This window comes from Xiphophorus couchianus, chromosome 13 (genome assembly GCF_001444195.1).
Source record: "Xiphophorus couchianus chromosome 13, X_couchianus-1.0, whole genome shotgun sequence".
Taxonomy (NCBI): Eukaryota; Metazoa; Chordata; class Actinopteri; order Cyprinodontiformes; family Poeciliidae; genus Xiphophorus; species Xiphophorus couchianus.
Window position 1 is genome coordinate 9656952 of NC_040240.1, and position 26811 is coordinate 9683762.

Below are 26811 nucleotides of genomic sequence, written 5' to 3' on the forward strand. Positions count from 1 at the left end.
GTTCAACCATTCAAAGAGTGGTAAAATATATTTAATACATAATCTGCTTAATATGGATAATTAAATGGTTCCAAGTGTCTTGTTATCAATGTGTATTACACATATAAAGAGTGACCCCTGCTGGCGGTTACCGGTAACTGCATGAACTCCGATGATACTAGAGTTCAAGCTGCTATAACTATCATGTCTCTCAGCGACACCATGAATAGATATAGAAATTAAAAACATTTGCATTTTTTCCACTCAGCACGCCAGTGCATTACACAATATAAGCACAACACCAAAACTTCCCACTTTCTGGCAGAATATATTAATTAAAACACAAATATTTACACTCTTTGTACAGATGTGGAGGAAAATAAAACTCATGTTATTTTCAATTTGTAACTACTTTAAGTCAAGGATATACACAAGATATGAGAATAAATAGGAAAGATGAGTGTGTTGATCTTCCTAGCACATAAAAGGGCTTTAAGAAAGTAGCTTCTTGCCCAAACTTGCACTTACAGACAGAGGAATAATGAGCATGCTTAAAACAACTGAAACTGCTGCAAACAAGGCAAGTTTATCAAAACAAAGGAGACGTATCCAAATGTCACCAAGTCCCCATGGCAACCTTTAGAAACTATCTTGCCAGCCGGTTTGATTCAAGAATAAAGCCGTTTCCTGACCTGCCATCTGAAATCTAATTGTGTGCATTTTGATAATTAATACCAGGATTTAAACTGGAACAATGTGGCTGCTATTGAGCTTCTTGGCGACCAACAAAACCTGGTCTTGGCATGAAGTAGAGGATTACTATGAGAAAGTACCCCAGGCCCATTCTTTGGTGGTCTGATGAAAGATCTGTGATTCAGTGGGACGGTGTCTTGTCAAAGACTCTTGGAAACTGAGCACATGTTATTATGAAATCTTTGAAATGCTAGTAGATTTTAAATGAGATTTTCAGAAGCTCAGTTGTAAACTGAAAGTGTGCCATCACTGGGACTTTCAACAGCATAATGATTCAAAACCCATGGTAAAATAAACATAGATGAGGTTGTACACAGTCCAAAATAAACCTTTCTCAAAGGCTCTCTCAGTAGTGCACCAGAAAATAAGAGAGCATAAAAGATAACCCTCTGCTCTGACATAGAGATGGTTAGAGGAACAGTTAAATGTTGTGAAATGTTTCAGGAGAAGACCAAGGGCTATATATACACACCTATATATACACACACACGCAAGTGTTAATTTTATGCAATAAGAAGCTAGAGATTTTTCTGAAAAATTTTCACAATCAATTCTAATAGCTGTGGACAGTTAAATCACAAAGAAAATGAAACATTTTAGAAAATGATCAAAAGACATTAGCACATAATATTGTAGAGCTGATTGTTTTATCAAAACAAGCCAAAGAAGTAACTGCGGTACATTCGGTTTAAAACAGTGCAACACACACTCAAGGTGTATAACTGTCTATCAAATTCTCAAGCCGGAGTCCTTACAGCGACTCAACAGCATCATCTATCAATCATCAGCTCTAGTACTTCTGGCTCTCAGCCTGCCACATGCAGCAGCCGGCTCCTGGAAGATGATAAATGATTCAAATCATGAACAAAATGGTTGGAAACCCATGAAAGGCTCCAGTTTCAGTATAATAGTACCATGTAAAAATCAAGTCCACTGGCCTCCTTCCACTGCACACCGCAGCATGCTAGGTCACAGTCTTCCTCAGCTTGACAGTTATGTATTATTCTCTAACATACAGGAAGGATGATGGGTGTGTGTGTGGGGAGCCGTTTCATTTTTTTGTAAGCTGAGACATCAAGTGTTAAAGTAAGTGAAGTCAGAGCATGAAACAAATTGACCAATGACTCTTTTTGTTTTAGTTGAACACACAGGGAGGATGTTAGCAGTGAACAGCATGTCACATATATTGCTGAGAAAAAGTATTTGACGCCAAGATTTTCTTCATTTTCGATTTTTGTCAAGCTTCAATTAGAATGTATAGTTTGTCGCTGAACACATGTACACTGAGGTTAAAGCCAGCTCCAAAGCAGTGCAAACAATGTAATAAACATATGTAATATAAACATACATAAGCATGGGAATGCTTACTACAAATATATACATGTATAGAAGCACATATACAGTATACTCAGTGAAATTATGATTTCATTTTTTTGAAAGAGAAAATATTCAAAACAACCTGCCCCAATTTGGAAAACTTGTTGGTCCTCCTTATTCAAACCATGTGTTTACTGATAAACCACATATTTTGAATAGTCAGGTTAAATTTCACCAGCCACAACAAAGCCTGATTTCTTTCTGAAAAACTGAGTCTAGGAAATATCCCCAATCTGACAACTTGAAGTAGATGACTCTTCCGGTAAGCCACAAAGAACCCCTAATATTTTAAAGTACAACACAATTAAAGTATGAAAAACAATAAGTGATAATCAGTATCAAGAATAATACATAGTTTGTCACTTTTCCTAGAGAAGTTTAGATTTAGAATCTCGTAACTGTCTAAGGTTTTGCTCACCAAGCCATTTGTGCGTCCGTGCGTGTCCCTGCGTAAGAGTAAACACATACCTCTAATGAAAACCTACAGTTTAACTGTTTTACTGCATTATTTATGGGGGCACGATTAGTCAGTGCTGACTATGAGTTTGTGATTTCCTTCATTCGTTCCGAAAACTGTCACTTAAATTTTAAACTCTTATAGATTTTTTTCTGTAACACTTGCTAGTGCGATACATTTCAGCAAATGTTCCTCATTTGTACATGTACTTCTTAAGAAGATGTGACTGGTAGTAAAGAGGCCTAAGAGGTATTTTATTTTTAACACCCCCTCTCACAAAGACTTGCTTACATCTTCTGACAACTACCCAAACTTATAATAACATTGACTAAGTTTACTATTGGTACACTTTACCTAAAAACAAAAAAATAAAACATACTCACTACACAACCATGCTCCAAGAGTTGCTCACAACATGGTGAATTGTTTTGTTACCGTTAAAATTATCTACAGCTTTTGCTTCTTGGTCCTAATGATGCTGTTTGTTCACTAACAGACAGTACACCTCTTATAATTGATAAGCTTATAAATGATCAATGTGAAGCATCAGTATGCGTTAAAGAAGATCATATCAGTCAGATTAAGTAAAATATCATCAAACTTAAACCAATCAAAATTATATTTCTCTGAAGGGTAATCTCTCCTTTTCAGGGATCTTAGGCTGAATGAAAGGAATCATTGAAATATATTATGAAATATTTAATCTGCAGAATCCCAATAATAAAACTTCAATTGTGAATAGAATGATTACATTGCATCTAGACACAAAAGAATAAACTGTTAATTAGTAATCAATCATACTGTGTAAATGACTAACAAGATCTGAACAAACATAAATCAGTCCACCGATTAAATTTTGTCATAAGGGTGCCTATATATCTCTCTGTCAGGGTTCATGTTGCCACAATACAAAAAAGAATGGGCAAATAAAAAATCAATCTCACAAATGCCCCAAAAAACCCAAAAAACATCTTCCCGAGACTTCAGAAAGATATTATGTGGACTTACGAGACAAAAGGACTAAAACCTTGAATTTGAACCCTCCAATTTGGTTGTCTTAAAACAAATTTGCAGACTGGGTCAAAATTACTTAATGTAAAATACTCGTTAGTTATCACATACACATTATGGCAGTTGTTGCACTCAGGGAATCATCTTTTAAAAACCACATTTTCTTTTGTTCAGGTCACATTGGCCAAACATCCATGCAGAATGCTGACCATTATATTCCTGTTCATTATGCGAAGCTGCTTCCCAACACCGAGGCCAAACAAAGCAGGTGTGATAACATCTATACTCAAAGCAGTGTTTGGTTACTGCATTTCCAGTTTGGCCAAGCCACCTGACACTAAAGCATCTAATGAAAGTAAACAAATATTACTTCAGAAACTACCGTCTCTTTTATTGTAGCTATGATTACAGCTAAACAATGTTTTCCGTTCAGTCATGCAGCAACATCAACCATTTTCATTTTATATATCAATAACTTTAAAAAAAAATGTCTGCCAGGTATTTACATAACAATTAATATGAACTCTGGTTTAAAATATACATAAACATTAGCTTTCTAACAACGGGTTTTCCAACTCCTATAAGTGAACTGACAAAGAGATTACTTCCGTTTTTGATCTCATCATCAAATACTGAGATGTAACATTACCTGAAAAAAAAAGTCAAAGAAAATATGACTCAATTATGAGTGCCATGATCGAACTACACTCACAACCCAGAGACCTGCAGACAAACGCTTAAAGCTAAAGGAGAAGGCGCTAAATTTATTTATTATTCCAATCACCCGGGCTGTTCTGAGAACAAATTGGGTTAGTCTAATCACCATATACATGAAAATGTATAATGATTTAGACAACATTTTATTCCTCATAAGTGAATACATGATAGTTTAATGAGAAACATAAAGGTTTTCTTTGCTTTTTTGGCAAGGAGGAAGTCTTACTTAAAAATAAATTTGTTATATGGGAAGTCTCTTACATTGCCTTGCAAAAACATCTAGTTTAATATTTTCTAAATTTTTTGTAAGCTACACCTTAAAAAGCAATGCATTTCTGTAGGATTTTAAGTGATAGACCTCATAATTGTGAAAGTGAAGAACATAAGGTGCTCTGATCAGATGAAAACAAAGTTAACCTTTTTGGCCGACATGAAAGAATGTTGAGTACCGGCGAATCAACACAACACATCATCATCCAAACTGTGAACAACCGTATTGGCAGCATGCTTTTTTTTCAGCAGGAGAAAGAGAGCTGATCAGAACTGACTTGAAGATGAATGCTAAATAGAGGACAGTCTCTTTGAGGCAGCAAAATATTTGAGTCTGGCTGTTCAAGACATACCCCCCAAAATAACTTGCTGCTGTATTGCAGCTAAAAGGAGTTCTACTGAGTTACACTCATTGGGAATGAATACAAATACACAGTTATTTTTTCAAATGATTATTTGTACAAATAAAATAAATAAAAATACAGTTCACTCCCTTCATTTCATTGTTATGGTGTGTTGATCTGTTACAAAAATCCCAATAAAATACAACAAAGTGATTGGTTTTTACATGACAGAAATAAGGAAATGTGTATGCATTTTTTCCCAAAGAATTGTAATAACATGTTAAAAGAGGGTTTTTTTTCAAATGCCATTACAAAATATTAGAAGGAATGATGGAACTTTTGTTGTAAGTATCCATGAATTGACGCATTTCTAATGAATTTGTGAACAAACTTTCAGCACATTCATGAATTCACAAATTGTATTTCATTTTCTTTGTTGGACAACAAAGACATTGCAGATGGTTTTTGTTTTAGCTGAAACCATAACATATACTGCTCTATCATGTTTCACAGGAAGCTTACCGTGCTCGGGATCCTTAGGTTCTCCATTGGACTCAGATCAGCCATGCTCTCCTGGGGGCTTTTGAGGCCCTGTCACAAAAACAAACAAAAAACAAAACCCACCATAAACCTTTAATTAATGTTTTCTCTCCGTATAGCCAGCTCCCGTTTCTCATACGGCTACCATGACACTACTGCACACACACACACACACATACAAAAAGTGGAACTGACGGTGCAGATTACTGACAGTGATAAGCTCTGTTGTGTCTTAAAATTACTCAATCTAACATTACTTCTTGTGCAAACTGAGAACTTCTTCAGCCACCCAGGATTCATTGTTGTTGTGGGCAAGTGTTGTGTGCAGGTGTGTTTTCGCGGACTGAACGTCTAGTGTTTCTCCAGAGGAGAAAAAAAGGCCATTCTTTATACAAAATGGTAAGTCTAAACCTTCATAGAACTAGGTGAAAATACTTAGTTTGTCCCGTATCACCCCGCCTGTTAAATGCCACACGATGAGCTGTCAAATTAGCCAGTTAGCTAGGTTAGCTGCCAGATACAAACGACCGGCTGGTCCTTGTATAAAGGCATGTTTTTCCTCACCTGGCGGGCCATAAGAGACTTTATCTTCTGCATCGTGAGTCCAACTTGTGTAAAAAAAGGCAAGTAAATGAATAAATCTTTAATATTGCCTTGTTGTCAACAGAAAGCCTCTATCACTACGAGAAGGAAGCCATAGTTAACTGTCACGTGATTGGAAAGCCAAAAACTGGAAGAATCCTGCAGCATCTTGGGTAATGTGGTTCTTACGCCATGTATCGGAAAATTCTACCTCAGTGTTTCTTACGGATAAACTTCGTTAAAATGTGTGTGTAATTGAAGTCAAAAGTAGCAATATTAACAAAAAATTTTTTAAAAAAGTAGTTATGCATATATTTTCTATATGCAAAAGAGTTAAAATGACTGTAAAATATGGATTTAAAAAAATGATTATTGTTGTAGCCTGGTCTTTCTGCCACTGGATGTCAGTAAATTTGCAGCAGAGTACAAATGGCTAACTTGTGGCTCTAATGAAAAATGAACAAGATACCAAGACAGATAAATTCCATATTCCATTCGATCATATCAAACATGTTGATAGCAACCCTTGTTTAAACCACATATTTTACTTGCTTTTCATCCTCTTATTTTGAATCAAGTTTGGGCAATATAGTTATTCCAGTGGGCCAACTGTTGATAATGCAGGGGTTTCACACTGAGTTGGAAATGTACATTTTCCAGGAAGCTTTGATGAAAGATGCTTCATTGTTTTGTCTCTTTTTTTCTAGATGGTGGGTTTAGAAGGCATAGTATACTCAGTCAAAAATTACTGCTGCTTTAATAAAGTGATATTTTCTTGGCACTTTAAACATGATCTATTTAAACTGATGTATGTTAAGATGCAAATTACTGGTTAAGTGATAAATTGGGCTGTGTATGTATAGTTGTTGTCATTGTTTTTATTCTTCCAGGAATGTTCCTGAACTATTGCAAATAAAAGCTTTTTCTCCCAGATACTTTGAACAAGTAGTGTCATACAAAAATATGCACACCTATAGTACTTCTTCTCAATTACATTCAACCATAGATTTTTATGTGCTTCATAGTAATTAATAGTCTGCAACTTTAATTGCTGCAATAAAGCTGCAAGTATAAGGGAGAGTCTCTTTCACCTTTTCATATCAAGAGATTGACCTTTCCGTCATTCATCATAGCAAAATAGTTTATACTTAGTCATTAAGGCACTAAGCTTTTGAGCTTTCCAAATAGGATGAAAAGCATTTGTTAACATAATTTTCTAAGTGTTGCCGCAGATTCTGTATTTAGCAGTTCCCCTTTGCATGATGCTGCCAAACAATGTGGATGGTCTGTTATACGTAGGTGATGTGCTGTTTTTTGCCTCACCTGTTTTGGTCTTTAATGTTCCACAACACACCTCACAGAGCATCTGCATTTATAAATTTCACACAGTTGGTTTAGCTTCACGAAAGTGACATTTAAGGACACTCACTGAACCAGAGTTCATTCAGGGTTACAAGAGTAAAGGGGCACTGAATATGAATGTCCCCCAATCAAGTTCTGTTTGTATTTTTAACAAAAATGCATTTTTAACAAAAATGAAAATCATATATTATTTGCTTTCTGTTTTGTAATGAGGTACTTATTTGTGCTGATCTGTCACAGAAAATCAAAAATAAAACATGCATTAAAATTTGTAATGTGAGAAAAAAAGGGGGGCAAATTCATAGTGTATGAAAACAGTAGCCAAATAAACTAAATCAAACCAGATGAATGTTATGATTGAAATTGCAGTGGGTGTGCTGTTTAGCCAGCCACATTTACATTCCATTCACGAGAAAAGAGATCATGTCATGCTATGTTTTCCATGACTGAGTGCCCTGTTTCTCCATCTCTGCCAAGTTGTTAGACCAAGCTCTGCATTGTGAGCTCTTCCAAATAATTACCAAAGCGGTGCACGCAGACCAACTCAGCCTGTTTGTAATTGCCCTGTCAGGCCTTCTACTGAGCAACACTTGAAGGCTGCGCACCAGAGGCAGAGGGAGAGCTAGTTCCTGGTTAATCATGCTTTAGGCTGATTTCCCAGTCAAATGAAGGTGAAGCTTCTCCCCTTAGGTGAATTTACTCCACTGTTGTTTGTTAGGCAGCCATCCATAAGGCGGCGCCTCCCTTAAAGCAGACAGTGAGACGGAACAGATGGCCGCTGCTACCCGGAGATACCTCCACAAAGAAGAGACACACACAGTTGGTCAGCTCATAAGCTATAATTAAAACAAGATTAAAAAGACTTCTTGTTGATATGCAAGGGAGCATCATATTGAGACTTGTGGTTAATTATCTCTGCAGTTGGTAGGTAAGCTGCAGCTTCTGGCGAGTATTGATTCCACTTTATAGATGCTGTATTTCCAAGTGTTTCAACTCAAAAATACTACTGAATTCAATCTTTCGCTTTGTCATAGAATTTGGTCTTAACAGTCCATTTATACAGATACAAAACCTGATTATGTGTCAGCCGTTTTATAAACTCTAAAGTCCTGCTAAACAGAAAATCTTAAGCTTTTTACTTATCCTTTCTCTAAATGCACATATGCACAAACATAAACCACATCAGCACTCTTATTTGCTCGTGACAAGGTGTCAGCAGGAGCAGGTGGGAGGGCACTCTGCCACATGCTGAAGCATCCGTCTGTCCCTGCCAGTAGGCACACAGAATACCAGCACACCAACTGCCGACAGAAATGAGCGCTCTGCTGCAGATTTGGAACAATGCATACAACGCATATAAGTGTAATAAGAGAGATTAAATTTAAAATATTAAATATCTGACAGATTTTTCTTATTCTTCCCAGATCTGTTAAATACAAAGTGACCTTTTTCTGCTTTGCCATTTTATGAAAAACGTGTAAGCACTCCACGTTTTTGAAGGGACAAAGTTTGAATTGCATTCATTTTGTTTTGTTGTGCACAGCCAAAAGACTTTACAATGACCCACAAAAGTAAACACATATATATTTAATAAAGTACAAAACACATATACACAAATTGTACAATCATTTCAGAATTATAATTTTTTTTTTCTTAAAGCATTTGATTTTACTCAGTTTGAGCAGGAAAAGCAAAGGAAAACAAACAAAAGAATACTTTTGGAGAAACAAACTCAAGTATGTTAGCACAATGACCATGAAAAGGCAGAATATTCAAGAGATTAATTTTGTTTTACATTTTTCATCTATTCATTGTATAGTTTTAACAGTGAAACTTGTCCAAAATGGGAAATTGCAAACAATGAGTATTGGTTTTTAAAATGTACTCCCTGCCTGTTTGACCTAGTTCTCCTACAAAACTTTCCCTCAACTCACCTGACTTTCTGAAAAAAGCTACAAACATTGACTTTCGGTAGTGGCAAGAAGGTTGTCTGAGTTGGAGAAGAGAAGAAAATGGATCCCATTCAATCCAATCCAGTCCATCTTTATTGTACAGCACTTTAACAAACCAAACAGGGACCAGTGCTGTACAGAATGCATAAACATTACCAATGGTGTGTGATACAGTTTATTGTCTCAAAACAACCTTTTATTCCCATGATAAAGCAAGACATAACCTTGATCTGGTCTCAAAATAGCCAACAAAAAAAAACAACAACAGCAGCCATAAATAAAGTAGACTAGTACATTGTTTTCAAGAATCTCTGTATGTCATGTCCACAGAGATAGAGTAAAAAAAAAACGGTTATATACACCACTTTTAAAAACAGCTTTAAATTTTTTTTGTTTGTCCTTCTAAACATTTACTTTGCATGTAGACAACAGGCTAACATCAAAATGTCTACCTTGCAAAACATTTCTGTTTTCGATGGATAATGTACCCCCTCACCTGGAGCAATAAATTACATTCCCAAATAACTGGTAGATGACACACTGCAAAAACGTTCAGTATGTGAAAAATACACGTTTTTATTTAAACAATAAAACTGTCTATACCTATTTCAGTATGAGCATTGTATACGGTCATAGAAGGTGGTAAATTCTGCATTTTTTACTTTAAAAAATGTAATAAAAATAAACAAGCAAAATAAAAGATTTCTTGAATTTTTCTCCTGAAAACAAAAATATGAAAAATTTAGGATTTTGACTCAGATTCACTCTAAAGGCAAATGTATTGATGTTTTTGTGTGCTTTCTTTTTCCATTTCTAGGAACTTCACACACAAGAAACAAAAAGAGGAAATAGAACATTATATGTAAAGTCTCTTTAGGATAATCCATGTACAATATTTACAATAAGGCAATTATTGTAAATATTAAATGCCTTCATTGTAACACTTGTCAGAAAACATACGTCAACATAAGGGACTGTTTGAATTTGCAAGTTAATTCATTTCTTAAAGCAACAATGTTACATAAGTTGCAAAGTTTTGGCTGTTTATGCATTAAAAAAGCTCAAAGTAATATAAAGACCAGCTTGGTTTTTAACGATCTTCATTTTTGAACACAAAATAAAAGACAAAAAAATGTATCATGTTAAATAAAATAAAATAAAAAAACACAATCATATGTCCACTTTTTACCTGTCTCTAGTAGAAGATGATAAATATATGTCCCAAACTCTCAACAGTAACAGTGCATATTCAGGTTGTGTACCCCAACAAGTCTCCTTCATTTTGTGTGCAAAAAAACAGTTCGGCAGCAAACACAAGAATAAGGCTACACAGAAATCTTCAAGTGTGACAACTGAATCTACCCAGCAAACAATTACTTCAACAAGCTGGCACTGGGGGATTCTGGGACGTGTCTGATCACATCGTAGATGGTGGTGTGCATGTCTTGAATGGACTCGAGCCGGACCAGAGATTTGCATGATGCCTGCGGAATAAATAATGATGACATCATGGGAAATGAGAAAAACAGAAACTAATTGAGAAGGATTTTTACTTCCTTTTCAAAGTGTCACCAGATAACAATATGTAAATCACCTGTGTGGAATCCATTTTTCCTGGTATGGAGACAAACTCATAGATGCCAAAGTCCTCTGCTGCATCTTCATGACCTGTGCACACACATTTTATGTTGTAAGAATCATAGTAAGGCAAATGGTCTTACTGTCCTAAAACATGTTTGTCCTCTTGCATATTTCTTATTTTTGCTCACACTTAATACAAATATATATTTTTTTACATTTTAACAGAAAAGTGTGAATTCATCAGGAAAAAAAAATTGTAATAAACCTTTTTTTTTTATTTGTGTCTGGCTGAAATTGTGTCCTCTGTTTTGTTCTGAGCATTACAAAGAGGGCCAGATTCATTTGGCTTTTTTTTTTTTTAATGAATAATTTGGCCTTTAAAACCTGCTTTCTTCTTTCTTTTTTTTAGAATAACTCGCCTTATGTCTTGGATATTAAAATGTTTAATATAATAAAAGAGATTTTTTTGTCATAGCATTGTACCATGATAACATAAAACTTGGTATTGCTGTTTCCCTGACCTTGTTAACTTTTACTCTTCACTGTCATTTCAAACCACTTTTTCAACCTTCTGTTATTAAACAAAACTGTAACTGTGGTCATTCATTACTTCCTGTTCTAATGCCTAACAAAGATGATGTAATGCGTTTGCCACATAACAGGTTATGCTTTTATGTTTACATGTAAATAAAAGCCTTTTCCGTTATGAATGTGTCAACCTTGTTACCTGAGCGATGAGGTCGTTTCTGCTCTGAAAACGGTCTGTAAAAGCAATTTGAACAGTTATTTTAGATATTAGATGATAATTGTGATCTGATTTAATAATCCGAGCCCATACCTGTTGTAGATATTCATGAGGACTGTGGATAAAGGGACATGGGGAAAAAAATACCATTATTTCCAAATCCAAACATAACAATTCTGTCATATTCAAATAGAGAAGTTACTTTGCCCGATTACATTCACTTTGACTAATATTTGCAAGTTATTTAAATATTTCTGTGGAAATTCGGCATGTACAATCTAAGGCAGGAAGGTGGCGAGGAATACTCTGAAATGTTACTACCATCACATTGGCTCATTCTGATTTAAGACTTTCAGAAATAATAGACCTAAACTAACACGGACAAGATCTTTAGGAAACCACATGTGTTAAAAGTTAATCATAAAAGGGCATCGCCTTACCTCTCTTTGGATGACATGCCCTGCGGAAGAGGAACAGCAGCATAAAGCCAATGATGAATGAGCAGACCGCAATGACTGCCAGCAGAGACATAGATCTGCCATCATGGGTGTATTTCTCTTTCACTGTTCACAAACACAGACAATATATAGCTGAGTATAATTTTCAGACAAGAAAGCATCATGCAAGACAGTGATAAAAAATCCTATCCCCTTCCTTTAACTTGTGCATGACTTCTTGGAGTGCCAAGAAGTGCCAAGAAGTCATATACTTCTTGGAGTGCATGCCAAGAAGTCATGCACTCCAAGAAGTATATGACTTCTTGGAGGGCCAAGAAGTCATGCACAAACATGCCCTCAGTAGATGGGTCTTTTGAATGTACAGTATATAACTTGCAGCAATTGAAGGAATGCTTATGACTCACAGTGAGTGGCAGCACTTTTAAAATCAAGAGACTTTGTGTATGAAATGTGTCTCTAAAGTGGGATATAATGAGGTAAACAGACATAATCATGTCGATAAAGCAGATGGTTGTTGGCCAGCCATGCTTAGTGTAAACCTACTTACTGGGCTAATTTAAATAAATTTTAAATCTTAAAACACAAAGTATAAAAAGGGCCCTCATTCAATCTAAAATGTATCTTAATATTAAAAAACAAAACATGTGTCGAGGTTCGCTCATGATTTTAACTTTTTTTTTTTAAAGGTGTCTGGCATGTCTTCTGTTGACTCTCACCAAACTGAGTTTTAAATCAAAGGCAGTATCGGCAATAACTGTCACTGACTCTTGCTCTTACTATCACCAAGACAACATATCAATGCCCCATGCAGCACACAGAAACTGACCATGTTATAAAACTTAGTCAATAAACACAACAGCTGTTATGCCCTGTTGACTTTCCCAGCCACTGAACTCTAATACAGACTGCAGCTGACAGGAACCTAGCAACAGAGATAAAATCTTAGTTTCAATAATAGTCATGTATATTTTATGCTATTTCCATAACCTGCTTGTGTGACTCAGACGCTGTGTAGAATACTGCTCGTGATGCAATATTATTACAAATTGGACAGCTTTATCATCTGGAAAGTGTCATCTCTTTTTTTTTTTTAAACGTTTCATCAGGTTCTTCTGCTTTCGGCACGAAGCAGAGTTCACAGAGTGTTTATCTTAGAGGATTCCCAAAACCAACCCACGCTCTGCTCCGTCCTGCCATATTCCGCCCTCCACCCACCTGTTCTCAAGCTGGCCACCACCAGAGTGAACTGGGCCTCATCCTGCTTCTTGGTCACGTTGTTGAAGGCTCGGCACAGGTAGTCCTCCGTCTGGGCCAGCTCGTTGGACTTCACCTGCAGCTGGGGTCCCGTTGTGATGATCTTTGTGGCATTGGGGCTCTTGGAGATCCAGACGTAGCTGTTGGGGGGGTTGGAATCGGCCTGGCATTCGAAGTACACCAGCTCTCCTGGGTTGATGGTGAACACTTTCCCTGTTCGGAGGCCCTGGACAGAGTTCACCTCCAGGTTGTAGGGACCATCTGTGTGTGGGTCAGGGAAACATGACAGTTTGTTTTGCAAAATAGTATTCTATAGTTTAATGAACAGTCTAATTTCAATGCATGATCATCTTCTTGCAGGATTTTAATAACCAATAAGTGAGTTGAGACTGGTTTGCCTGACCTCATTTTTTATAATCAGGTTTCATGTAGTGGTGTCAAAACTAGACCTATGGGGCTTGTGTCTTGATGTGTTCCTTCGAATGAACACCACTGGTTTGGAGCAACACATTTCAAAATAAACTTTAATAAATTTTAAATAAAATTTAAATGCTCCATCTGACTACAAGTGGTCAGATAACTCAAACTGATCTAACAGTAAGCGCTGGCATAATTTTCCCTTCAGTTTCAACCCACATGCCCCAAATGATTAAAACGTTTATACAAGCAATTTTGGGGTAAAGTGATTTAACTAAATGCTGTGTCATTGGATTTGCATTTACTTTGTTTCAGCAGTTGTGTACATGTTCAATACACATAATATGCGTTTGGCACTTATAAGGCGGAAATCTATAACCTGTCCCAAAAAAGTCCATTGTGGTAATCAAATTGTGTAGTTAATACTTCCTAATGCTAAACGAAATTCTGATAAGCAATAGTGTGATAGGGCTGACAGAATAAACAGAGAATGTACTTTCTTTTTACCTTAACTGTATATGTTTATACTGGAAGTGATGCTTCAAACTTTCCACGCTAGAAAAAGGCAACACTACCTGTTTTAACCCCCAAAGTGAAAGAAAAACTAAAACACTGAAGCCTGAAAGGCTTGTGAGTCTTGCTTTTAAACACTCAATAATCTTGGTTGCTGACATGCACCAGGACAAGTTTGGCCTAAAGGGAAACGCATACAGTATCTCCCTACTCTAGTTTCACTGTAAGGAGCACCATAATTAAATCAACAGGTAACACACTCCTGTGCACAACACATCAAGCCAGAGTTTGATGCTGTGTGGTCACAAAAAAACAGTTTATGTTATTTTTGAAAATAGGTGAAATGGGTGATTACTTCAAGAAACACAAGAATCTCATAGGACAGCATTATTACAGGATCCCTTTTGAATATGTTCTCCAAATCCCAGCATAAATTGTAACTTATCCAAAATGCTGCTTTAAACCAACAACTTCAGACTATGGCAGCTACACTTAAGGTCAGAAAATTCAGAAATACAAAATAAATGAAAAATCAACCTCTTTGGTTTCGTTGAAATAGTCACATATTCAAATTAATTCACAAATTGGACTCCATGTTGCCTCAAACTCCCAGAGTTCGGAGAGCTTTATCAGCAAACCTCGTAAAATATTAGAGCCCACTGAGATAAGTCTGCTCCCATGCAAATACTTTCCCATAAGAGAAATATGTTTTCTGGTGACAGCAGCAGGTAGCAGCAGGAGTTAGAAAAAAATTTACATACAGCCTAATCAAACACCAGAGGGGAAGTTGCAAAAGAGAGAACTTAAAAAAAACGTAGACATAGTATGTTTATAATTTGTTGTCAGAACATTAGTGTTGGGACTATAAAAACATATCTGTGAACACTTTTATATAAAGATGATTCAAATAAAAGAACAGATTTGCTGTGATGTATAATTTAAACTAAGTGGGAGGGTGCTAAATATATATTTTGTTCACCACTTAAATTATTAAATGGTGAACTGACCCAATGGACAACATGTAAGAGTTTTGTGTGTGAGAGTTAAAGGGTTAAATAGTGGCAGCATTGTGTTCCCAGCCAACCGTAAGTTTAATCTCATTGATATTTGTTTTCAAATTATTAAAGAGGAGCTATCAACATTTTTTGTTTGCAGGCTGTTTTGTTGAATTTCAGTCTTTTACAGTGTTTAGCTGAGTGTGAGCTCAGCTAAACAGAGTCATGAGTTTCTCAGGTGGAACTAGTGAAATAATAAATGGAAGAAAGACAAAAAAGAAAGTGATGTCTACTCACAGTAAACATTGAGCTCCACTCCCCTGCTTTCAATGATTTGGCTCACAGGGTTGCTGACAGCACAGCGATAAGTCCCCTTGTCCTCCTTTCTCACAGGGCTAATCAACAGCATGGACTTGTCTTGAGTAAAGTGGTATCTCTCACTGGCAGTAAGTGAAACATTATCCCTTAGCCACCGGAAGACAACTCTTGTTCCTTTCTCAACAGAACAAGTCCAAGTTACATTTGCTTTGTCTTCTATGACTGTATGTGATGGCTTCTTCTCAATGATTGGTCTGGAGACAGGCTCTAAATAAAAAAAACAAACAAAAAAACAACATTGCTATTTGTGGATCTAATCAGGAAGCATAAAATCAAAGAATTAATAACTTACCATCTACTGTCACATGAATAGTTCTTTCTTCTTTCTTCACCTTTCCTTTTTCGTTACGAAACTCTATGTTGAGGCTCAGCTTGTAATATCCCTCGTCATCCTCTTTCAAATTCCGGATTGACAGAGAAGCGTTTGGCTCTCTGAAGTCCAGGCGCTTGCGGTACGTCATGTCTATGATTTTGCTGTCTTTGGTAAATGTGACCAACGTGGTGCTAGCACCGCTCACTTTAGTGTGAGACCAAGTTCCCTGGATCTCAGCTTCGTCCAGTGGAAATCTGGCATCGACAGAGAGGAGAAGATCCTTCCCTTTGGTTCCATGATGAACCGATGAACGAATGTGAATCAGTTCACAGCCGACATCTGAGATGAAGGACATGATGAGATTAGAAAAAAACAACTAAATATGACTTGTTAAATCTTCAACTAAAGATACGAACTTACTCTATAACTTGTTGTGTGCTAACACAAAATAATTTTAATGTGAAGATACTCAGTAAACAAGCAACAATTTAGGATCAGGGCTTTTTCTCAATTCTCAGTTAATTAAGGTGTAGAAGCAGCTCATCCATCTTCTTTTTGGTCACTACCCAACATAGATTATATACAAATAAAAATGAAAAGTTGGTGATAACTGAATCATACCAACAACACAATTTCAATTTAATGATGTCCTTCCACAATAGTTCAGTACTAAAATACAAAATGTAATTCTTTAGATTACACAACACAACTTACTGCATGTATTTTCAATTGATGCTTTCTATTTCTGTTACCCAACAAAATGTTATTGACCAGCACTGGTTGCTGGTGAGTCTATGAAACCAAACCAGTGCATCCAGTTTGTATCCTGCTTTTCAAATTGCCCACGTCCTGAAACTGTAGTGAGTTAATATTGACCCAGCTCACTAAAGGGTGTCGTTGTTGTCAAGCACGAGGCCTGTCTGATCTTGACTCGCTATGTGGCAAACGGTCAGGCTGTCTGAAGTTACAATAATTGCTGATGCATTGAGCGTCTCCGTCTGTTTAGGCTTCGGTATAGTTGCCAGGCAGTTAGCTATAACAAGCCCATAAAAAAGACAAGTTTTAAAGAACATGGGACTCTTCAAAACATGTGCAAAACAAGCTCAAATATTAATAATTTTATTAAGTGTTCTGTTTCATCTTCCTCTTTCTGTTTTGTGAACCACACTTCTATTTGTGTACCGCCTTTCTCTGGAATCCGCGTTAAAAGTAATAGCACTCTCATCAGAAGCAGTGTCAGTTCTTCATTTGTGCTAAATTTAAGCAAACATAGTTTGATTCGCTTTTGGTCCAATAAGCTTTTCCTTCTTTTGAGGTCTAATTGGTAGAATGCCCTGCGAATGCATTCACACTGCATTCACCTGAGCGTAATTTAATCGCAGATTAAATCCAGCTGCTCTGTGAAAGCCACAGAGGGGTGAGATTGAATATTAGTCAACAAACGGCGTCACAAAAACCAGGGAACACAGCGGACAGGTCAGGGATCCAGTTGTGGAGAAGTTTAATAATTACAAAAGAAGCAAAAGAGGTCCATAATAACTTTTGAGGAGCTGCACAGAAACACAGCTCAACTGGGAAAAACGTTGCAAGAGCAGCAAGAAGCAACTGTCAAAGGAGATCTAAGAATCCAAGTACAGGACACAGCAAATGTGTGGAAGAAGGTGCATTGTTCAGATGAGACTTTGGGTGGACTGTTTATACGTATATGCATTGGTATATGTAGTGTTCAGCACCTGGAACTCATTTTTCTCACAGTGAAATATGATGGTAGGAACATTATGGGATGCTCTACTTCAGCAGAGACAGAGGAGATGGTGCCAACTACTGTAGTGGGAAGCTGGATAGAGAGCAAATCCAGATCAGTACTAGCAGAAAATGTGCTAGTCAGCAAAAGACTTGAGACTGAGGTGACATAATGGCCCTAAGCATAAAACTAGAGCTACAATTGAATGATTTGCATCAAAGCATTCAAGTGGGAGAACGGCCCCGTCAAACTACGGAGCTAAGTTCAACTTGAGTCTTCTCATTCTTATGGAAAGTACTCACCCAGGTTAGCTAAATATAAATATGCGTCCCAGTTTTTTGATTTGTCTTCCTCTTCACCATAATACACTATTCTGTGTTGATCTATCACAATAAATCCCATTGAATTTTGTGGTTGTGACCAAATGCAAAAAAAAAGTTAAACTGGTAGAAAATAATTTTGCGAGGCACAGTTTCAGCCTGCTCTGTGGTGACTGCCGCCCACGTTGCTCATCACAATACATCTACTGTGCGTCTGCTGTTATGTCCTAAATAATACATGCAGCGCAAAAAGCCACAGTGACGCGTTCCACTCTCCAGCCTGCAGGCCAGTTTCTGTGTCACTGTGTGTGTGTTGTCAGTAGCAGGAGCGTGGCTGTGTTTACACCAGCTGAGAGATGGTTAAAAAGGGCAGAATGAGGAGAAGTGTGCCCAGCCCGCTCCCTCGCTGTTGTCCCCAAACAGCTTGGCAATTGTTGTGGTGATAGAGTGTAGATTGCTGTGACAATGGGCTTTTAGGGGAGAGAATATCTTCGTTTAGCGGACATGCCCTCACACACAGATTTTAAACAAGCAGCGTGTGGTGAACTACCAGCACCTGCCCCTTATCGCCCTCACACACATCCAAGATGTTTGGACACTAAATAAAGTCAACAGGTGCATCTCCGAACACCACCATCCCCTGTGCTTTAACAGATAAGACAAACAGGCCTTCATCTTAAAGGGAGCTGGTGATTCAAATATCAAAGCAGTTAGGGAAGTTCATGCTGGATGAATTTTATGTATTTTACAATGGGTGAAGTACACTGGTTCATAGCTGTAGTTTCTGAGTCACAGATGAGTCCTCATGGTGGATTTCCACTAACCTCAACCAACAATTGAACTGCAGCTTATTCTGTCAAGTCACATTGTGCTGCTGATGATGGAAGGACAAATTTAAAATTTCCTTTTTAGCAAGAAAACCTAAGATTTGAGGTCACCTTAGAATCAAAACAGGCATCAATAAAGTTCTTTAAGAAAATTTCTCATAAAATAAAATTTTTTGTAATAGGTATATAAAGACATTTTGTCAGCACTGACTTAATCCACCCACCCTACAAGGCAAAAATGAAACTCAACTTCTACTTTTTTTTTTGTTTTTGCCTTCTCTTATTCCCAAGAGTTCATTATTTATCTATTTTAATAAAGTCAGCTGTGCATAAGTTGCAATATTCCACATAGCAAAGTACAAATCTACTCCTGACTCTGCACAGCTGCCAGTCCCAGCTGAGCTTAGCTGTACAGTAGGCATAGGACACAATTTTAAAAACTAAATAGATAAATACAATATGTCAAACTAATAAAGAATAAAAATAATGAAAATTGAGAACATAAAAATTGTATCTAAGTTTCCATTTTTGTTTTTATTATGTTTAGAAACATAATAAATTAATAACCATAGCCCGCCATCTTTACTGAAAAAATAATTTCTTGAAATTGAGGAAAATATGCTGTTTAGAAACTCTCGCAAGAGTCCTCATGAAATTATTAATTATTATTATTATTATTATTATTATTATTTCCTGCTTCATTGATAAATACATTTCGTTTATTAACATCAACTAGTGAACAGAGGGAATATTGTGTGTTTCCCTTTTTGTCCAGCAAATTTGCTACTGACACAGCAAAGCAGCAAGTTCTACTTAACCGCTCGCCTAAGCTGTTAGGACTGGACAGACAAAAATTAATAGAAATACAAACAAAAATAAATTGTCTTAGCAGACCCATTGTGACGACACAAGCGCAGGAACTTGTCGCTGTCAAAAAAAGAAAAGGTTTCCGAAAAATAGCTTTTATCGACAAACTTTACAGCACTTTGCAAAAGCTTTCAGAACTTTTCAACCACAAGCTAAAGAGATTTGATGTGAACTGTGCTTCTTAGCACCTTGTCATGAATCCATCACCACTCCTTGATTGACTGCAATCATGCAAACACATGAAAATTCAAGCACAATACATTATATTTTTTAGAGAACTACTTTCATTAAAATAAGTAAAGAAAAAAAGCATTAGAATAAACAGTAGAATAAATTTTAATGAGAAACTTGTCTAGCAATTGTTTGGATAGTTCCTCTTATGTCCCAACAAGTTCAATTTTATAAAGTCTATTGTAAAGCAGCATTGGCTCCCAGTTTTAGAACAAATCTGCCACTGACATTGCGAGGCAACCGGTACCAACGTACTTGCTTAGTAACAGCAATAGTCGTAACCAACACAACCATGATAGCTCAAGCTCCGCATCCCACCACAAAAACACTTTGAAACTCTCACCTGTTAGAACAAACAGGACAGAGCAGACACACAACACCGTTGTTCTGGTGGCCTCCATGGCATCTTATCCTGTGGGGAATATGAGGGACTTCTGATGTGCGGGCAGGGCGTGTGGGACGTCGGTCAGAGGAGAAAAGAGGAAGGGAATGAAGAGTAGGAGGAGGAGGCGGAGGAGGAGGAGAAGAGAAGTGAGACTGGCTGTGGTGACAACATTTGCCAGGGAAATAAGAAGAGCTGCAGAAGCTTTCCTGCATGCAGCTTTATGCTCCTCCCATGTGACACAGAGTAAAAGGTCCACCTGGCAGAGAGGAGCTGCACAGTGTGGCCCTGACACTCACACAGAAACAAACCAGCCCTGAGGGTGAAGGTCTTAGTCTGTCAAAGGGGAACCAAGACATGAAACTGTAAAAGGATAGTCGAGACCAGGGTTTCTTTACACTTTAGCACACCAGCTGTCTGCTGCTTCGATGCCCGGGGCTGCGAAACAACGCTTTTTACTTCTAACGTCATGTGGCATTGTTGCTCAGTGATCAGCAGTCAGCTATTCAGTCAGGAATCATGCTGGAAGTCTAGAAAGATTAGAGCTGAAAGTCAGAAAATTCTGCAAAAATTTTAGAGTCTAAAATTAATAAATACCTATCAACTATTTTCCCGAGACTTTCACCCTCTAGGAAAACACTGGGGAGAACACTGAGTCTAAAGTTAGAAGAAAATGTTCTCTGAGTTCTCTTCACAATGTTTGCTTTCAAAGAAAGGTGCATTTTGCTCTTGATCTGTGATATGTCCCCTGGTTATTGCTGCAGAAGGTTTTTTGCTTGGATGATGTGGTTAGCTCGGGACTGAACAGCACAGTGAATGAATTGGGTCATTGTAAACTACATAAATAAGTCCCTGATTTGATGATGGTAACATTAGGGAAATCAGTGATTTGTGTATTCTCAGGCCCTCATTTCTGGGATGCTTAATTCCAGAGGAAAATAAGCAAAATTAGAAGCTTGAGAGATATATGCATATATTTAAACAGTTCCAACATTCCTTAAAGGGAAAGCATTGTGTTGGCAGCTTTTATCCAACCTTAAGCCCAAACATAATTTCTGGTTTTGAAGTTTTTTATACTTCAATTGAATGAAAGTCAGATGTTTTTCATGTTTTCCCTTCTAACAAACTGAAACCTCTATGTGTGTCTCTTTTTTTTTAGTCACCAGAGACTGCATGGCTCTGTTTTGCCTGTAGGTGGGGTCAACACATCAGTTATTCAGTCATGTGTTCTAGCTAAGAGACCTTCACAATTTAAATACTTAAATCCCACTTTGTGTTGTAGCTGCTCAGTTTTGGTCGGCTTTATCTTGAGAGTTTTTTGCTACTTTTATTTTGACCCTTCTAAAGAGTGAATGTCAATGGTTTTTCATACATACGTTGGAAAGACTTTCCAGTTTCATAATTTTTTAACTGAAAAATGTATTATTGAGGAAACCAATTTCATTATCACCTCTCAAAGAACTGTCTATTAAACTGTCTTATGATCATCAGGGCAGACAGGATTTATCAAGTTTTGTTGTTTTGATCCTTAAGCTGAGATACTCCAGCTAAAAAGATAATTTTGCTACAGACGCTCAAGTAGATGCAGTGCAAGACTATGTAATTGATGTTTACAGTTACTTCCCATTTTGCAAAGAAAAAAATATCTAAACTTTTGCATGCTCAAAGCAGATGGAAACATAAAAGACTTGCAGCTGCACATGCAGTTACAAGTGGCTGTACATGATTCAGGGCAGCGAGATACAAAAGCAGGTTGTGATTTGTAAAAACAGAAAAACAATTAAGTATTTCCACCTCGCAGTCCACTTGCTCCCGTTACTAATAGCTACAAAAGAGCACACAAGTCAGTCAGTTGTGTATATTGTTAGTAAACACGGAACATTTCAGCATAAAATGAAGGGATATTGAGAAACGCACATAGTTCTTACCTAATGACTGGGTCAGGATGTTTCTCCTTCTATTCTAAGCTGTTGAAAAGACTCTAAACTGAAGAATGATCAGCTAGACCAACCATTTAAAAAATACAAAGTGAAAATGTTAAGGAAATAACCAGCATTACTTTATTTGACAGTCAGGTGCACATATCTGCCGACACAAGGGGGAAACTTTCTTGTCTGATCAGTGACTGAAGCTCTGCAGATGCTTTTCTGTCTAAAATGATCTTATGTATCGGTCTAAAATCATCCAGTCACTATTTTTAAAGCAAAGACAGTCACTTTTGCAACGGTCAGAAGGTTCTTGGATCTAAAGTGATCTTTAGCCAATCAGCTTCCGCCTCAAATATTTCACCCTAACTCTAAATCTCCTTTCGAAATCACTGATAAACTGCACTTCATCTTCACTTATGGTGCCTTGTTACTTATTTACTCTCCCATGAAACTTCTCATCTGTTCTCCTCACTTCTTAATCTTAGTGTTTGTGCATGCTTCCTCCTTCCGTTGCCTTCTCTTTCATTTCTCCTCTCTTTTAGCAACCTTGGCCTCCAGCTGCTGACACTGAGAGCAGACACAGCACACCAGCCCACATCAAGGCCATGCTATTGGCATACGAGTGTCTGAATGAGCTTGTGTCTGGAGCAGTCGTTACAGTGGGGCCCCATGGGGTGTCACTGCAAGCTCTCATACATATTATTTTCTCCTTTCATTGCGGTAAAAAAAAAAACAGATAAATATAGCTGTGTTGTAATGTTAGAGGCCCCAGCAGTTTCATCAGAGAGGATGCAGAAGTGTGGAAGTAGCCACCGTACATATATATGTTTATAATCTAATATATTACTCAATGCCTTGCCAAATGATTCATATCCATTAAATTATTGAAGAAATGTCCATGCTACATCATCAAGGCTGAGTTAAGATTGCTTTAATCAAGGAAATAGCCAGTAGGCCCATTGTGATATCACAGGAGGAAAAATCCGTCAGCAAGACAACAATTAGTCGCTCCGCAAATCTCGATTTTATGGTAAGCAGAAAGCCACCGGTGAAGAAAAGTCACAAGAAATCCCTTGTGACGCATGGCAAAAAGGACACATGGCTTCTGTGTCCTTTTTAAAGACACAGAGGCCATGTTTAAGAGGGCGCTCTGGTCAGAAGGGATGGAATTGGAACTTTTCGACCTACAGCTCAAAACAGTGTGAGGCAGAACGCTGACTCTGCACCTGAAAATGCCTTCCCCATAGTGATACATGATGGTGGCAGTGGGAAAGCTTTTCTTCAGCAGAGACAGGGAAGCTGGTCAGAGTTAGTAGTTTGAGCTAAAAAAACAAAAAAAAAGGCAGGATGCAGAAGAATTTAGATTGAGAGGAAGTTTATCTTCCAGCTGGTCCGAAAAACATGACCAGAGCTAAAAAGGAACAACTAGTTCTGGAGGACTGCTGTTCTGCAACTTTTAGACACAACACTGGTCCAACGCACCTTTAAAGGGTTAATTACTAGATATCTTAAAGCAGAAACATATCTAAGTTGCATGATGCTGGCGGTCACAGACTGGAGCTGCTTGATTTAGATCAAAGCATATTCCTGAGAAAGAATAGTACAGTCGAAGCCCAGACCTACATCCAAGAGAAAATTTGTTCACAGATGCTCTTTCACTAGTCTGATTGAGGTAAAATTATTTTTCCGTACAAAATTGCCCAAGTTTCCGCTAGATTTGGTAGGAACACATCCCAAAGTTGTAATTGCAGCTTTCAGATACCCGGCAGCTGAATTCACATGCATTCCACACCTTTCAGATTTTTGTAGGTCACAAAGATTTTTCTCTCTCCTTTTGAAAACTATGCACTGCTTTGTGTTTCTTTGTCAAAAATTCCAACATACGGTGAATTTCATGCCTCTAACTTCGAAAATGTGAAAACATTCCTTGTGCAAGGACACTTTAGCAGGGTGTTGTGTATGAAGGCAGAGGGTGGACACTTTCTGATTTAGTTGACTGTCAGTAGCAACACAACAAAGTCTTCTTCACTTTGATTTATGTGAGCAGGAAAAACTGAGTGTTAGACTGTGTGGGTGTATCCAAACAACTTTTCCTTATATTCTCATGTGAGCAACCATTTTTTCTTTTTTTTTTTTTTTCTTTTTTACTGCTGCACCATTGAACCCTTTTATCACCCGGGACCTGACTTTTTGTTGCCTGTGTCAACTTTTCTACAAGAACTGACTGTTTTCCCCAGAATGAATGAATCAGATGAATCTTAAAGAACATCTTTCCGTCCCCCAGTAGCAGCCAGTCAGAACGACGTGTGTTCAGACTGTTGTCATGCACTGTGTTGATAGTTTTTCCCCTTAGTGTGTATGTGCACAAACCTCACGCCTTTAGCTCATTACACTATCTTGCGCCCACGCAACATGTGACCAGCAGTCAATGGCAGGAAACAAGCCGACGTTGAATCCTGCTGCCTGCAACCCAGATCCTCTTCCAGTTTAGCGCTTAACTTTGAATGTTCAAAATTGCATCCAAACATTGTAAAGCTCAGTGCATATCTGTTATATCTGGTCAGCGTGGGTTATGCTTATTCAACAACATCGCTTGAGTCATTGCTATTCTTAATTCAAAGGCAGAGCTGTGAAAATAATTAAGCTTACACCTTATCTTGATCTCTTACCAGCCTCAATCCACATTGACCTAATGCACGTGACAAAATTTGTCAATGACAGGTGTAGCACTGATAAAGCCTTTCCTCAACAGTTGTGTTTGCATAGTTTACACCCATATAATCCTGTTTCCTGCTCTTAAGGCTTTAGGCATATGGAAAATCAGAGATTATAACTCTGGATGGATTTTTCTTTTTCTTTTTTTGAGTTGTACTATCATGCAGGAAGGTAGTGAATATGAAAAAGTTTAGTGTTCGCTCCAGACATGACTGAGCAGTATGTCTGTGCAGTGGAGCATTTATATTTACTAAACTAGAGAAATGAAAGTGCACGCTTATTCCATTTAAGCTGCAACTCTTTGATTAAAACTCCAGCAGGATTCGATTCAAAAACACACATGCACACATTCATATAGCCAGATTCATCCATTTGAAAAAGGTGACTAGTGTTTGTGTGTGTGGGTTTGTGCATGTACATGTGCATGCATACAGAGCTGAGTGGACACAGCCTCCTCTATGTTCTCTGCTGCAGAAAACTGTTGGCCTTCAGGACAGATCATGATCCCAGCGTGAAAGTCAGTTCTGGCTTTACTCAGACCTGAGCTTTGTGGTTTCAACTCGTACTGCGGCCCAGAGCTCAGAATCACATCATGTCTGCAGTAAGGTAAAAAAACTGACCAGCTTCTTAAGAGCAACCTCAAGAAGAAGACAGAGCAATACTTTAAGCCTTGCTACGTCACTCCAGCACATATTTGCAGGCATGAAACACTACTAAGACGACACATAAACCAAACAAATGCATAAGAGTGGTTTCCTCTATACTCTGTAAAGCAGTACAGAAGATTTATAAGGTCATAGTGTCTTTGTTTAAAAATTACAGCAGTGTACTTGCATTGCCTCACAAAAGTATTCATTCTGCTTAAACTTTTTGATGCATCACAATCATATGGTTAGCTATTTTGATCTTTCAATTTTGTCTTTTCTTCTTCGAACAGTCACTCCTGCCCATTCAGATGGGATGGAGAACATATCTGAACACACGTTTTCAAGTCTTACAAGGTTCAATATATTTAGGCCTGGACCCTCCTTGAAATATTTCAGCAATAACTGCGGTAATGACAAGCAAAACACTTAAACCTCACCCGATCTTTTTAAACGACGAGAAAAGGAAGCCTTACAGTTGCAGAAACCCTGGTTTAAACAGACTCTGCATGACCGTGACCTGCTGTCAAGTTTCCGTTCACTGATCATTCAACCACAAATATGACTAAGGGGTTATTCCCAGCAATTACTGTGCATACCCCTGTCATCAAAATACATATGTGTGCAACTAAATTAGAATATTATTGAAATGTTCATTTATGCTTAGAACACAACATTTAAGAGTAGATTATTGCAACATTTTTAGACAGAAATATTGGCTTTGTATAAAGTATGTTCAATGCCTGTTGGTAGGTTAAAAAGGTACTTTTAATCTGACATAAAAACCTCATCAGAATGCATACGTTTATGCGATAATGGATATTTATGGATATTTTAGACTGGTATTACTTGACTGTGTGATGTCAAGAAACTTGACTGTCAAGAAATCAATTTCATCCAGATTCTGTGGTATCCGCTTGTTAACTGCAGCACTTAACACAAAGCAAAAAGCAAAAAAGGGAAAAAACAAAATCTTTTAATCCATTGAAAACGATCAATCACTTAGATGCATCCTCCTCTCTTTTTTTTGGCAAGTTCTGGAAGATTTAAGACCTAAGAAAAAACCCAAGTCATGCTGTTAGCCTGTTATAAGCTTAAGTGACGCACAGAAAGCCAAGAAAGGCAAATTATCCACAGAAAACAATAAACCGTGAG

General features: G+C 37.5%; 2 protein-coding genes and 1 long non-coding RNA gene across 4 annotated transcripts in view; 1 reads left to right on the forward strand and 2 right to left on the reverse strand.

Annotated features, from left to right (window-relative positions):
- The window catches only part of vps50 (VPS50 subunit of EARP/GARPII complex), a 110432-nt gene extending 104265 nt beyond the window's left edge, over positions 1-6167 (reverse strand). For both annotated transcript variants that reach the window (XM_028036317.1, XM_028036316.1), the window contains exons 1-2: positions 6013-6167; positions 5431-5499 (exon numbers count right to left, since the gene is read on the reverse strand). In XM_028036317.1, coding sequence (XP_027892118.1) covers positions 5431-5499; positions 6013-6045 — 102 coding nt within the window. In that variant the 5' untranslated portion in view covers positions 6046-6167. The remainder of the gene's footprint in view (positions 1-5430; positions 5500-6012) is intronic.
- On the forward strand, positions 5725-6317 carry LOC114156099 (uncharacterized). The gene is made up of 2 exons (XR_003597906.1): positions 5725-5847; positions 6116-6317. It is a non-coding gene; the product is annotated as an uncharacterized LOC114156099 (long non-coding RNA).
- Positions 6318-8964: 2647 nt separating this feature from the next.
- Positions 8965-20546, reverse strand: hepacam2 (HEPACAM family member 2). The gene is made up of 9 exons (XM_028037044.1): positions 20331-20546; positions 15978-16337; positions 15605-15892; positions 13344-13643; positions 12111-12233; positions 11764-11785; positions 11653-11687; positions 10939-11012; positions 8965-10828 (listed from the first exon to the last, which is right to left on the reverse strand). The coding sequence occupies exons 1-9, from the start codon at positions 20386-20388 to the stop codon at positions 10718-10720; spliced, it is 1371 nt and encodes a 456-aa protein (XP_027892845.1). The 5' UTR covers positions 20389-20546; the 3' UTR covers positions 8965-10717.
- Positions 20547-26811: the final 6265 nt, after the last annotated feature.